Source organism: Polyodon spathula, chromosome 17 (genome assembly GCF_017654505.1).
Source record: "Polyodon spathula isolate WHYD16114869_AA chromosome 17, ASM1765450v1, whole genome shotgun sequence".
In the NCBI taxonomy this organism is placed as follows: Eukaryota; Metazoa; Chordata; class Actinopteri; order Acipenseriformes; family Polyodontidae; genus Polyodon; species Polyodon spathula.
In genome coordinates this window covers 2,005,860-2,019,034 of record NC_054550.1, presented here as the reverse complement: position 1 = coordinate 2,019,034, position 13,175 = coordinate 2,005,860, and the positions used below count along the sequence as shown (strand labels likewise).

The 13,175-nt window shown below is 37.1% G+C and overlaps 1 protein-coding gene across 20 annotated transcripts in view; it reads left to right on the top strand.

The window, feature by feature from the left end:
- Window positions 1-13,175, top strand: part of LOC121329809 (liprin-alpha-1-like) — a 31,836-nt gene that overhangs the window by 9,418 nt on the left and 9,243 nt on the right. For 7 of the 20 annotated variants that reach the window (XM_041275664.1, XM_041275670.1, XM_041275663.1 and 4 more), the window contains 20 exons: window positions 2,491-2,592; window positions 2,881-3,045; window positions 3,312-3,386; window positions 4,178-4,282; window positions 4,865-5,086; window positions 5,359-5,505; window positions 6,082-6,216; window positions 6,621-6,695; window positions 7,184-7,267; window positions 7,558-7,689; window positions 8,177-8,239; window positions 8,364-8,446; window positions 8,550-8,697; window positions 9,036-9,038; window positions 9,381-9,604; window positions 9,858-10,095; window positions 10,417-10,536; window positions 11,843-11,973; window positions 12,270-12,442; window positions 12,724-12,817. In XM_041275664.1, the coding sequence (XP_041131598.1) occupies window positions 2,491-2,592; window positions 2,881-3,045; window positions 3,312-3,386; window positions 4,178-4,282; window positions 4,865-5,086; window positions 5,359-5,505; window positions 6,082-6,216; window positions 6,621-6,695; window positions 7,184-7,267; window positions 7,558-7,689; window positions 8,177-8,239; window positions 8,364-8,446; window positions 8,550-8,697; window positions 9,036-9,038; window positions 9,381-9,604; window positions 9,858-10,095; window positions 10,417-10,536; window positions 11,843-11,973; window positions 12,270-12,442; window positions 12,724-12,817 (2,519 nt within the window). Of the gene's footprint in view, window positions 1-2,490; window positions 2,593-2,880; window positions 3,046-3,311; window positions 3,387-4,177; window positions 4,283-4,864; window positions 5,087-5,358; window positions 5,506-6,081; window positions 6,217-6,620; window positions 6,696-7,183; window positions 7,268-7,557; window positions 7,690-8,176; window positions 8,240-8,363; window positions 8,447-8,549; window positions 8,698-9,035; window positions 9,039-9,380; window positions 9,605-9,857; window positions 10,096-10,416; window positions 10,537-11,397; window positions 11,428-11,842; window positions 11,974-12,269; window positions 12,443-12,723; window positions 12,818-13,175 lie in introns of all 20 variants that reach the window. The other 13 variants (XM_041275677.1, XM_041275675.1, XM_041275674.1 and 10 more) reach the window with 10 other exon arrangements.

The following is a 13,175-nucleotide window of genomic DNA, read 5'->3' as shown; positions in this document are numbered from 1 at the left end:
AGATTTGTAACCCCTTATCAAAATGTGTGGGTTGGGACCCTGATCCTTGGGTGTGTAAATGAAACTGAGCCGCAACACCTCCCATTGCATGGTCTCCTCCTACTCCTTTCCTTTATGTAACGAATCTCCGGCAGCAAGGAACTAAAGCATTAAGTATAGTATCATCTGTCGTACGCGATTGTGAATTTAATCTGCCAGAGTCTCTGCACTGACAGAGGAGTGCTTTCACTTGTGCCCTCACTGCTGCTGAATTTTTGTTTTATTATGCTTACCTGTTTATGAATTTTAAAAGGCCAGTGTTCATAACAGTAATCTCTGTGAACTTGTGTATCTATGAAGTCCTGAGACCTACCTTTTCTAGTTTTGCCCTCAACATTTTATTTTAGGTTACTGTTCGTTTAGGTTAAACGAACATTTTAGTAAATTAAAACTAGCACTTAATCCGAATTAGAGACCTGCAGGTACAGCTTGTACAGATCTTTTGTTTTCCCCCGCCTCTTATTTTTGTAAGCTTTTGTTTTGTGGTTATGCATACAGCGCCAGGTTTTCCAGTACTAGAGATAGGCTTCTCAACTTTTTCTGGTTTACAACAAAGTTGACTTCTTCAGCTCTGTGCAATGGCACGCAAATGGAAATGCAAGGTTTTTAAAGACAAGAGACAATGTGATTGCGAGGAGTATTAAAATGAAACACCGTTGACCCATTCCATGTTACGTGTGTTACTGCAATAGTAAGGACTCTGGAAATCGTGTATTTAGGAGTTTCAAAAAAAAAAAAAAGTGAATCTAGAAAATGTTCCTTTAGGAAGCTTTTGGCTATATAACTTTAAAAATATATATTACACCCAGTCTTCAGCCTACATTACAATGCAGGAGGGTGTGCTCCAAACTGTAACCCATGTAATGTGGGATGGTCCTGTTGCTTTGAAAGCTTGACACCATTGTTCATTCCCTTTGGGTTACTTGGCAGACCGGTACTACAAGTCACAATACCCTTTGCTACAATCTTAAAAATGAGCAGATTTTGTCAGCTGCATACCATGAATACTTCATGAATCCAGTGTTATGTGCTGGTTCATTACAAGGGTCAGACATGTTCCATAAACTCACTCTCCAGTTGCACTTCTTAAACTTATTTGAACGGAGCAGTACTTCTGCATGGAATAACCTTCTCAAATTCTGAATTTTCCTCCAACTGAAGAAGTTGTTAAATGTTTCTTGATGCAGTTTTGTGTGTTTTAGTGTTTGGATTTACTGTGCATTCAGTGTTTATACAGTATCTGCTCTACTAGGTTGTTCATACTAGGTTCTCCTGCTTGAATCCCCCTGCTCCAGCGGCAGTAGTCATTCTGGGACGGCTGGAGTAGACTGACTGTGGGTGTGGGGCGATAGGTCAATTACAACATTATTTAATCAAATAAGTGCAGCTCCGTTTGTTACTTAAAATAAGCAAGTGATTTCTGCAATTAGTTGCATATCTCTTCCTTGATTAGGGTTCATTTTACCCCTGTAAAAAATATCTGTGTACTACAGAACAAATGAGGGTAGACCATAATGACATTTTCAGTCCTCACCTACCGGCTGACAACTGTTGATTTACTGTTATGTCTTTCTCCCAAGTTTGTCCTGTAGTTCTTTCTCTCACACACTTTTTCTTTTTCTGTGTCCTCCAAATAATGCCACACCATTGCTGTCTTCCACAATAGAGTAAAGAATGAATTAATGTAATTTCCCTTCTCCGAATATATGCAGCTTGCTCTTTTTTGATGGATAAATCAGTTATACAGCAAGTACTGTAGTTTACCATGAATTATATTTATTAAAATATGCACATGGGCAAATGAACAGTACTACTTTATGCAGCAGTGACATAAACCTGCCAGTAGTCCTGTATACTCTGTGTAAAACAGCCTGGTTTGTTATAGAAACAATTTAAAGTGTTGAAACATTTGTCTGCTAGACCAAGACGTTTGTTTAGATTTACTCCCATTTAGTTTTTGAGCGTTTACTCATTTCCAGGGCTTCCTTTTAATTTTACATCCTACTGAATGCATTGCTCATCTAAACTATGAAGTGAATGACTAACAGTGGTTACAATAAAATAAACAGCTGCGTCTACTAATCTTTTGATGTGTTTTTGTTATATACAGCAAATGTTATGTAGAGAATTCCTTTTTTTCTGAATAGTTTGTTGATCTTTATAGAGATTATACATTTTTAGAAACTCCGTAGGACTTCAAAATAAATACAACCGTAAACCACAAATTGGTAACTAAAGATTTAATGGCAATAACTTCAAACCACATGCATTTGCAATTGTGAAAGCACAGTTTCCTGATTCATTTAGGCTAAGTTTTACCAATTATAGTAGCACTACGTCTACAGGCTGTGTGTATTTGTTTGGCCTGTAGTGTGGAATCCTGCATATAACCTCTGCCTAACCTTTTGAAACTTACTGAAATATCAATTGCGTATTATTTTTCTTTTTCAGGAGTTTGCTGCACTTACTAAGGAACTTAATATATGCAGAGAGCACCTTCTTGAACGAGAAGAAGAAATTTCTGAATTAAAGGCTGAACGAAATAACACACGGGTTAGTACATTTTACCAAATGTTAAACATTGAAACACCAGGAAGGATTTGAACTGCAAGAGATTCAATCTGCTGTAAAGACAAACTGTGCAGACCAATACACTTTAACAGGGATATGTGACAAAACCTTAATTATTGCTGCATAAACTCTGCATTTTATTTTCAGCTTGCGTAGCACCTAACCTTTACTTAGATCTCAAAGAAGACTCTTCTCATGTACTGAAGGCTGCTGCCGTTGCCTGCTGCTCATCCTACTTGAAGGCTTTTTTGTGTGTTTGATTTTTTTCAGCTGCTTTTAGAACACTTGGAATGCCTTGTATCGAGGCACGAGCGCTCTCTCAGAATGACAGTAGTGAAGAGACAAGCACAGTCTCCAGCAGGGGTATCCAGTGAAGTGGAAGTCCTTAAAGCACTGAAGTCTTTATTCGAGCACCACAAAGCTTTAGATGAAAAGGTAATTCTGAGTTTTATATTATGTGAACCATTTTAATTTATTAAAGCAGCACCTTTTTATATATTAAACAGCATTTAGACCTACATGATATACAGTATAATTTTTTTTTTATACCGAGTGCTATGATTTAATTAAATTCACTTGATCTTTTTAAAATGTATACAAACAAAATCAGCAAACAGTACCGATATACACTGATCCATTGTTATTTTGCAATATAAGTAACACTGTAAGTGGTATTTTGATTACAATAATTTTCTGACCAGGTAAGGGAACGGTTACGAGTTGCGTTGGAAAGATGCAGTGCATTGGAAGAACAGCTAGCCTGTTCTCATAAAGAGGTGAGTCTTGAATGTGCTTTAAAACACAGTTGCATGCTTTGAATGTTGTACTAATAAATACCCTGTAAGTCTTTGTAGATTTTTAGATAAAAAAAAAAAAAGAACCTACAGGGATTCCAGCTTAACTTCTTTTTCTTTTTACATCTGGGTGGCTTAAAATCCTTAATTTTCATATTTTAGTTTGTGCTTCATGTAGCCCATTCCCGTGAGTGCTGGCATGATTACTGTGAAAATTAGGTATGACGGTTCTTTTACTGAGATGTTGAATTGGCATTATGTATGTTTAGCTGATATATTACTAACTTAATACTGAAGACAAATTATTGTGTTAAAAATCATCTTGTCCCACCACCACAGTGATGTTACATGGTCGAGATATGTGAAACTGCTTAAAGGAGCATCTCTGGAGGAAATGTAATTACAACCATGAGATAGGATAGGATCCTTGATTACTTTGAACACAAACAGTACCAATGGTTTGCATTGTATTAATGGTAGCCTTCCAAGTACCCTTCCAAGGTTTAGATTGGTGACTCTGTTATGTGGATTGCTCCATATATCTATGCCAGATGAAACTTTATCTAATGGCTGAATTTAATTATAGCTAGTATGCACAGCAGCATCACAGGCATAGCTGTGGTCGTGGTACAAGAACCAACATGAATTCTTTTGAGAGTGCAGACTATTCCCAATACTGCCCTTTTTTTCTGCTTGGGTTTAACATAACACTGATATTAACTTTAGAGAAAACATCAGTGTATTAATCCAAATTCTAACTTTGCAAATTACAGCTGGCTATTTTGAGAGAGCAGAATAGCCAAAAGAAAGCTTTGATTAACAATGGGATAGTGGAAATGAACCACGACTCGGAAAACGTACCGAGCACAAACGGAAAGGTAAAAATCAATGTGCTATTCCTAGGTATGTTTCACTTTGCAGTATACCTCAATGTACCAGTGAAATTCTGGTAAGCATGCAAGCCACAGCTTTGTAGTACAGTGCGACACAGACATATCGGTTAAGAGTCTTGGTAAAGGCATTTTGGTTGGCTAACTGTTTTTTAGATGTCAAGTTAGATGACAGCCATTTTGGTTTAGTTATTCATTCAGGTGTGAACCCTTTTATTCTCACTGAGGTTAGTCGGCCACCAATAAAACAAAACATCTTTTTTCTCATTGGTGGTCACATGTAGGTCAATATGTCATATTAATTTGTCTTAAACATGATCCTGTGTATAAACTTAATGAACAAAGGAACACTGGATTGTACATTTTTGATGCTGTTATTAAATTGGGCAGCTATAATAAAGTGCCTGAAACTTTTTGATGGGGCACTCGTGGTGCAATGTCAACATTTTAAAAGCAGGGTAGGGGCAGGGAGAGAAACAGCAATGTAGTAATTACAGGATAAATATTAGAAATTATCTCTTTTTAAACAAAAACATGTTTAAATAAAATGTGTTTGTTATTTTGTCATAGAGGTCATCAGATGGGTCTCTTAATCATGAAGAAGATCTGGCAAAAGTTATGGAGCTTCAGGAGATCATCGACAGACAGACCAAGGATCTGGGTCAGATGAAGGAGCGATTAGCTGCTCTTTCAAGCCGAGTAACTGAATTGGAAGAAGATCTTGATACGGCCCGCAAAGATCTCATCAAGTCTGAGGAAATGAACACTAAGTATCAGAGAGACGTTCGGGAGGTAGCAAGCACATTACTTATTTTCCAAATCTTTTGTAATGGACAAAAAGAACATCTGCCCCTTCAGTATTTTCCTCATTACTGTACATGCTCTCATTGCCTGTGTTTTTATTCCCCATCCCCCTACCCCCCCTTTGTTTGGCTAAACATAATTCTTGTTAATTGCTTTTTTATCCTTCAGCTTTTTTCATTGGTCCCTCTTGATACGTTATTTTTCTAGAGAGAGAATTACATATAACTTCTTTTTTTTCCTCCTTCTTTCTGAATAACTAGGTCATGGCCCAAAAGGAGGATATGGAAGAGAGAATAACAACCCTCGAAAAACGCTACCTCGCTGCACAACGTGAATCTACATCTGTACATGAATTCAATGATAAACTTGAAAATGAAATTGCAAACAAAGAATCAATGTTTAGACAGGTAAATAAAATTTGGTGTGGGTTTTTTTTTCCTTTCTTCCTTTTTTTGCTCTTGCTCTGAAGTGGATGCGGCAGTAGATGCTTTCACTAAACTATAGCTGAAGTTGGTTGCTTAATCTGATTTACTGCTGCAGTTTGCCTTTCTGCACTACCGACAGCTTAAAAATTAAATGACTTTAAAAAACAAAACACAAAAAAAGGATTTTAATTTGAAATGTGAAAGAAAAATGCAAATGCTTGTCTTCTGTAGTTGTACTGCTACCAGAAGTGGTATAGAAGAGGCTTGTACTGCAGTTTCCATTTAAAGCAGAAAAGGCCTGTGTTTTGGCATCAGTTTTGAAACTCATGACACATGTTTTCAGTTAATGTATGACTCCAAACTGTTATGATTTTAAACTGCACAATGCAATGTTTGTTTCAAAATGTACACCAATCATGATGTGTAACCATATCAAATCCTGCTTCACAGTGAATGCTAACTACATTGAGGCATTCTGTAAATCTAAACAATACCTTGTTCTTAAACATTTGGAACCCAGGAAACACTGGGTGTTAAATCTTTACATTTATTTCCCAGAGTGAGGAGAAGAACCGGCAGGTACAGGAGAGGTTGGAACTGGCTGAACAGAAGTTAAAGCAAACACTAAGGAAAGCAGAGTCCCTTCCAGAGGTGGAAGCAGAGCTAGCACAGAGAGTGGCAGCACTTACCAAGGTGTGTCTTCTGTCTTTATTAATTTGTATGCTTTCTTAATAAGGATTAAAATGGTGAGCCGTGTATTCGCCCCTCCTTCTCCCCTCCTACCCCAGACACCTTTGTAAATGAGGTGATTCTTTTCAGTGGTTTCTTTCCAGTGATTTTAGAGTTAAATAGCAGATGAATTAACTGTGTGGTATGGTTTGGATAGTACGTAACATAAGCCAATAACCTAACTTGCATGTTTCTCCTAATTAACATTCAGCGAGTAACATAACTTCAGTTGTAAACAGTTAACACTTTATAGTATATAATTTCTTCTTTCCTTCTGGTGCCCAGTTGCAGTTTTTACTAAAGCTACTTTTTCTGCACTCTATTTCTTGTTTGTGCTTTTATGCACTGATCCATTCTGGCTTCTGTAGCGTGACTCTGCTGTGTCTGGCGACTCCATCCTTAAGGAATCTAAGTTGCTGGAACTTGCCTCAATACGCAGGAAGGTAGACAATGTCCAGATACAGTACCTTGCTTGCTTGCTGCTTGTTGCTGTTTTTTTTTTGTGTTGTAATCATGACTGGGAAAGTATTTTAAGTTTCCACAGAGGTTCAGGAAATGTCTGTCTTTGCAGATATTTCATTTTTATGTTTGTTTTTGTATAATTGTTTGTCGAAAAATAATTTGCTTTTCATGTTTTGGTTTAAAAGTAGTTGGATAAGCTTCTAGTCATGAAGTTAATGTAAAAGTAAGTGAAGAGGCACGTACATTCCTAGGCCTCTCTTTCATCTGTACTAACCTTTAATTTCAAACACCTACTAAACATTAAAGCTTTTTTATTTTGTGTTGTTTTGGTAAGTTGGGTTAAGCTTTGCACTGCACATACAGGACTGTTCCACGCTTCTGTTGCAGTGTGCTTGCTGAACATTGCCTTTACATGTGTTCTGTATCTTAGACATCACTTTTTTTATATAATGGTGCGTTTTATTGGCAGGCTGAAGAGAGACATGGAAATATCGAGGAGCGCTTACGGCAGATGGAAGCACATCTGGAGGAGAAGAACCAAGAACTACAGAGAGTATGATATTGTACTTGGATTTAATGGCATTCACAATCTGTTAACTGACAGCAAGTCACAGTGTTGGGGTTGACTAACAAATAAACACTGAAGACTTTGTCCCAGATTGACAATTGTGTAAATAGTTTTCCTTTTAATTGTGACCCTCTTTGAAAAGGAACCTAACAGGTTTACTTTTTTTTTATTCACTTGAATGGCCCTAATTATTCACTTGAATGTCTCTTTAATGCAGGGAGACTATTGGGAAAGTGGGTCAATATCAAAGGTCATGTGTGTTTTTTGTTTTTAAGGCTCGACAGAGGGAGAAGATGAATGAAGAACACAATAAACGATTGTCGGAGACGGTGGACAAATTGCTTTCTGAGTCAAATGAAAGATTGCAGCTTCATCTGAAGGAGAAGATGTCTGCTTTAGAAGATAAGGTAAAAATAAATACAAAAAAAGAGTTCTCTGATTTTTATAGTCTTGAATCACTGCAGTTTGCATTAACAAACAAAGCTAGCGTTCTGGGATTTTACAGCATAGTCCAGCCGTTTATGGCATATGCCTATACAAATAGTCAGAAACCCTTAACTGCTACCTAGCAATCACCCCCAAAATATTGACACAAGTTATTTTTCATTTGAAACAAAAGGTCCAGTTTTCATTTAAATTGAAACAAAACTAATTTAACACAAAACAGCATCTTTTTTAAGCAGATGTGGAAGTGACCATTCTAGGTATTTGGCAGGTTATTCACAAAAGTCCAATTGGGCAATATTGAATTCATTTTTTTGTTGTGCTACTATTTTGTCAACTAGAAAAAAAAAAAAAAAAACTTACTGCATTATTCATGCTTAGGCATGTTTTTAAATAGCATTATTAGAGGGATTTAGTTACACTGTCTGAATTCTGTTTGTACTTTGTCAGAATGCTCTCATTCATGATCTGGAGAACACCAAAAAACAAATTGAAGATGCACATCATGAGAAGGTATTTGAAATTTATATTGTGCACATGGAATTGCTCTCTAAACACTTCAATGCCAGAAAACTGTGATATGTGAAAGTTTGATCATCTGCGTGAAATTGTCTTTTTTCGATCCTTCGTTTTTTAGGAACAACTTCTAATTGAAATAGAAACTATGAGGGCTGAAAATGAGCAGGCAAGGTTGAGAAGCACTTCTTCACTGCATCATGGGTAAGGATAAACAATAGATTTAAAAATAAATAAATTGAGATTTTTGCCCAATATCGAATCAAGAAGCATGTTTGCTCTCAAAACTGTTTTATTTTTGTTTTAGCCGCGCCCATCTGGGCAGCACCCCTGATTTCAGGTATCCTGTATCGACTTCCTCTATGATGGACAGTCATACAGACCAATTCAACACATCAGTGTTGCGACGCCCGCTAAAAGGCCGTATGGCAGCCCTTCGAGACGAGCCTTCAAAGGTGAGATGGAGATATCTATAGATAAGTGATAAGTTACACCTGGAAGCATGCTTTATGGAGAAACTTAAATAATTTATTCTGGAAAATGGGTGTTCAATTGAGTGCTTGACATTGCAAGTTATTTCATATAAATATATTTCAGTGCTGTAAATTGCAGCAGTTTTGGCTTGAATACCAGGGTGCTATAGACTGTTAGGTACTGTCGGTAGGCCCGGTTGATAACAGAAATCCTTGACCTTTATTTTTACATACCTTTGTGTCAAGTGGTATTTTTTACTGGTTGAGACCTTAATTTTTGTTCTCTTCTTGACCCCTGCTTTCTCTCTGGATACCTTAAGCATGTAAGTTTGTGTGTTAAATCCATGTTTTTTATATTCTTTTTATTACCTGGATAACTGCAGTACAATTTCTAAGTGAGAACAGTCTTGTTTGTAGTACCAGCTAGTCCATGTTACATTGTTTTCATTCCATGCACAGTAAGTACTGTATACTTAAAAATAAATAAAAAATAGTAACACATCAAAACCATTTTTTTATTTAATGTCCTGCCTTTCTCTCTAGCAAGGTGCCAACTCTGTTTTTGACATCTGCGTGCAATCGTTTTGAATATAGCTCGAAGTACAATAAATTTTTTTATTTGAGATCAATAAAATGACACGCAAACGGTCTTCTTCTGTTGTCAGGTGCAGACGCTAAACGAGCAGGAGTGGGAGAGAGTGCAGCAAGCCAACGTCTTGGCTAACGTGGCCCAGGCATTTGAGAGTGATGTGGATGTGTCTGACATAGAGGACGACAGAGAGACTGTTTTCAGTTCTGTTGATCTGCTGTCCCCGAGTGGTCAGGCTGATGCCCAGACTCTGGCTGTGATGCTTCAGGAGCAATTAGATGCCATCAACAATGAAATTAGGCATGTCCTAGTTTGTATCAATAGTGGTTTTACACTTGCACTTTTCTTTTAAAAAGGGTTTTGTAGAAACTAGGAAATAACAAGCGATCCCAGCTTTGTGTGACCTCCCTGGTACACCAGCATCACAATGAAACATAATGTTCACAATATATTGGTCTTCATGTTGATTGCAGTCACGTCACTGGCGTGCATCCTTAACTAATATTCGTCTTTTAGAACATACACGTGTGAAATGGGTCGTCTTTCTATTCAGGATGATTCAGGAAGAGAAGGAGACGACAGTCCAGCGGGCTGAGGAGATTGAAAACCGGGTGGGAAGTGGGAGTTTGGAAAATCTTTGCAGCAAATTCAGATCCATGAACTCCATTCCTCCCTCTTTCACTGGCTCCTCCCTGGCGGGTTCCTCCCCCCCCGGCAGCGGGCACTCTACCCCTCGCCGCGTACCGCGCAGTTCTGCCCGTGAGGTCGACCGACAAGGTAGCATGACTTTGGTAAGTTGAGGACCGCCCCCCCCCCCCCCCCCCCCCTTCACTAAATGTTGCATCATGATTGTGGTGGGTTTTTTTGCCTTGTGTTTTCTGTTGCGCTATTTGTAATTTGCAGCTTTTATTACATTTTTTGGGGAGGCTACCTGAACTGTCCAGTGTTTTGCTAAAAAACACAAATCTTGTTTTTGCAGTATCACTATTTTCTTTTCTACATTTCTTTTTAAATATATTAAATTGTACACTTTAAATATGAGGTAACTAGTTATAGCATTAGAGTTTTTGTTTGTCCTTTTTTTTTTTCTTATACAATTTGTTTTATTTTAGCCCTCGTCCTACAATAGATTTGTAATCCAGACCTCAATTCCCCATCAGACTGTAGTTTATCCATCCAACACTTCTCCTAATTTGACCCCATCATATAATGATTCATCATGCAGCTCTCAGGTACACAGAACTGCCATCTCTAGAATTGTGCAAAAACCTGGGGCCATATTCTTTCAGAGCTACTTGGCAAAATAATTATATAATCGAGTAACATTTTAATTTGAATTATTAATGTATTAAACACTTAAGTTGTTGCCCTTGTGAAAGCATGCATGTGCTATTTATTTTAGGGAGCTGTGGGCTTTTGCAGTGTAATAAAGCATTTTATCCTTAGTGTTTATCTTATCCTGCGTGGGTTTGTAATGGTTGGTATTAATATCTTCCTGTGGGCAATTTAGGGTCTGGATAAAGAGGAAATGTCTAATTTGATCCTTAAATAAAAAAAAATTTGGGCAGAGGGGGTAGTGTGTCTACCAAATATTGCCATTAAAAAAATTCCAAGATTTTAACTACTCAGTTAAACAGTGTGCTTTAAATCCTTGGTGGTAACTAACCTTTTTGGGATTTCTTTAAAAAGGGTTAATTTTAATGCCTTTATCAATGTCAGTTTTAAAGTTACCTTTTTATTGTGATTTCCACCAAAACCTTTTTGAAATCAAGTGTACTTCTTTATGAATGTGGTCCCAGGTTAGAAAAAGTTAAAATACTGGTTGCCATTTTTGACTAAAAGATTTACTTCATTACTTTTCTGTGTGTCTCAAATTTTTTATGGGTTTTTAAAACACCTACTGCAAATGCTCGCCATTGTTTCCAAGCTGTGATGTCTTGGAGTAACTTCTACTTTAGCCTTTGCTGCTGCTCTCCTCATCATAACTCTTCTCTTTGTCCAGTACTTTTGAAATTTATTTCACAGCTTGGTTCTGAATAATATTGGATTTGCTTTCTAACCCAGCTTTCTTTTCTTTTACACGCTTCTGTCAGCCTAGTGATTTAAGGAAGCACCGTAGGAAGGTAAATCATAAAGGGCACCCTGCCACCGCGCTAAGGGCCCTGCAAATGTTTTGAACTGAATTAGTGTACCATTAATGCAGAAAGAGAGAACCGTGAGATTTCGTAATTAGCATAGAAGTTATTTGGCAGGATGAATGACCTGGCTTTCCCCTTTTTTAATTTAGAAATGTAACGTCATGCAAAAATGAGTTTGTAATTTAGTGTGTTTCACACTTCAAAGCATCTTTTATTTAACACATTAACCTAGAAAACTGTTGGAGTAAGGGAACATTTTGAAATATTCAGTCCTCATTAGTGTAACAATAAATATTACTGCAATTAAATACTTTTGTACAGGGTCAGTGAATGTGTGCTTTTTAGAGATCTGCTTTTAAGAATGATGTATTTACTCTCTTAATACCTTTTTGCTGATCAGTCCCCAGTATCACAAGATGACAAAGCTACAATAAAATGTGAGACCTCTCCTCCATCAACACCCAGGTCTATGCGTTTCCACAAGGGACCCACCCACGCAGCTAGCCATGAAGATATCAGGGATATAAGAAGGTAACTGCAATGTGATGGACCTGTCATTTTAGAAAGACTGGCTTTCTGAAAGATGAGGAAAATATGGGAGTGGCTCAGAGTTGCTAGAAGGATATATATGCATTTTAAAATAATTGCCAGGTACTTTTTTTTTTTATTTTTGTTTGGTTCTTGGAATATACAGTACAGTAACTGCAGTATGGATTTTGGGTGCGGTCTCTTTTTAAACACTAATTAAAATGTCAGTGCGGTGTATGAAGCACACTCAGTGTACTCTCTGGTAAATGGTTCTGCTAAGATGACTTGCTTTCCTGCAGTTCCACCGGTTCCCAGGACGGCCAAGGCAGTAACCCTAGCAGCAGCAACAGCAGCCAAGATTCTCTTAACAAAGCCCCCAAAAAGAAGAGCATCAAATCTTCCATTGGCCGACTGTTTGGCAAAAAAGAGAAGGGTCGGCCTGGACCGCCTGGCAAAGAAGCTATGGGCCAATGTTGGTTTGGAAACTAATTCAACATTATTGTTTAATACAGTTAGCTTCTAAGTCATACCTGATATTTTTTTATACCGTTTTTGCTGTTTTCATGGCCATAACGGTCCTGTTACTGCAGTAACTAGTACATTTTCACAGTCGGTTTGGTTCTGTTCTTTACTATCAAAAAAATAATAATTGGAGCGGCCATCTAGTTATGCCAACTAACTTCGGTTTTAATTGTTGGTGATTTTCATTTCTTTATATGCATTTTATAAAATGTATTTTCAAACTTACTTTAGCAGGTACTCCAGAAGGGGATACTTCTCCTCAAGATGCCTTAGGACTTAGTAAACTGGGAGGACAAGTGGAAAAAAATAGAAAATTACAGAAAAAGTAAGTTGTTTTGATGTTTTATATATAAATGTCTGAAGTGATGTGCTTACACGATTCTTTTTTTAGTAAATACGAGTTTAGTGTGTTCTGTTTTACTTGTATACATGCGGTATCAGTCACCAAAGCAGACCAATAATTGTAACTATTAAAATAAGTAATAATTTTGACTGGTTTTATTAGATAGCCATGTTTTTATATATAATTAAAAACTTATTAGATTGAATTTTATTGTTTCAAACACTTTTTAAAAAATTTTATTTGCTGGTTAGATTTGATAACTGTTATAGAGACTGTCTAAACCTGTATACCTAATCCCATAATATCATTAACATTTGCTTTTTAGAGATTAGTTTGCTTT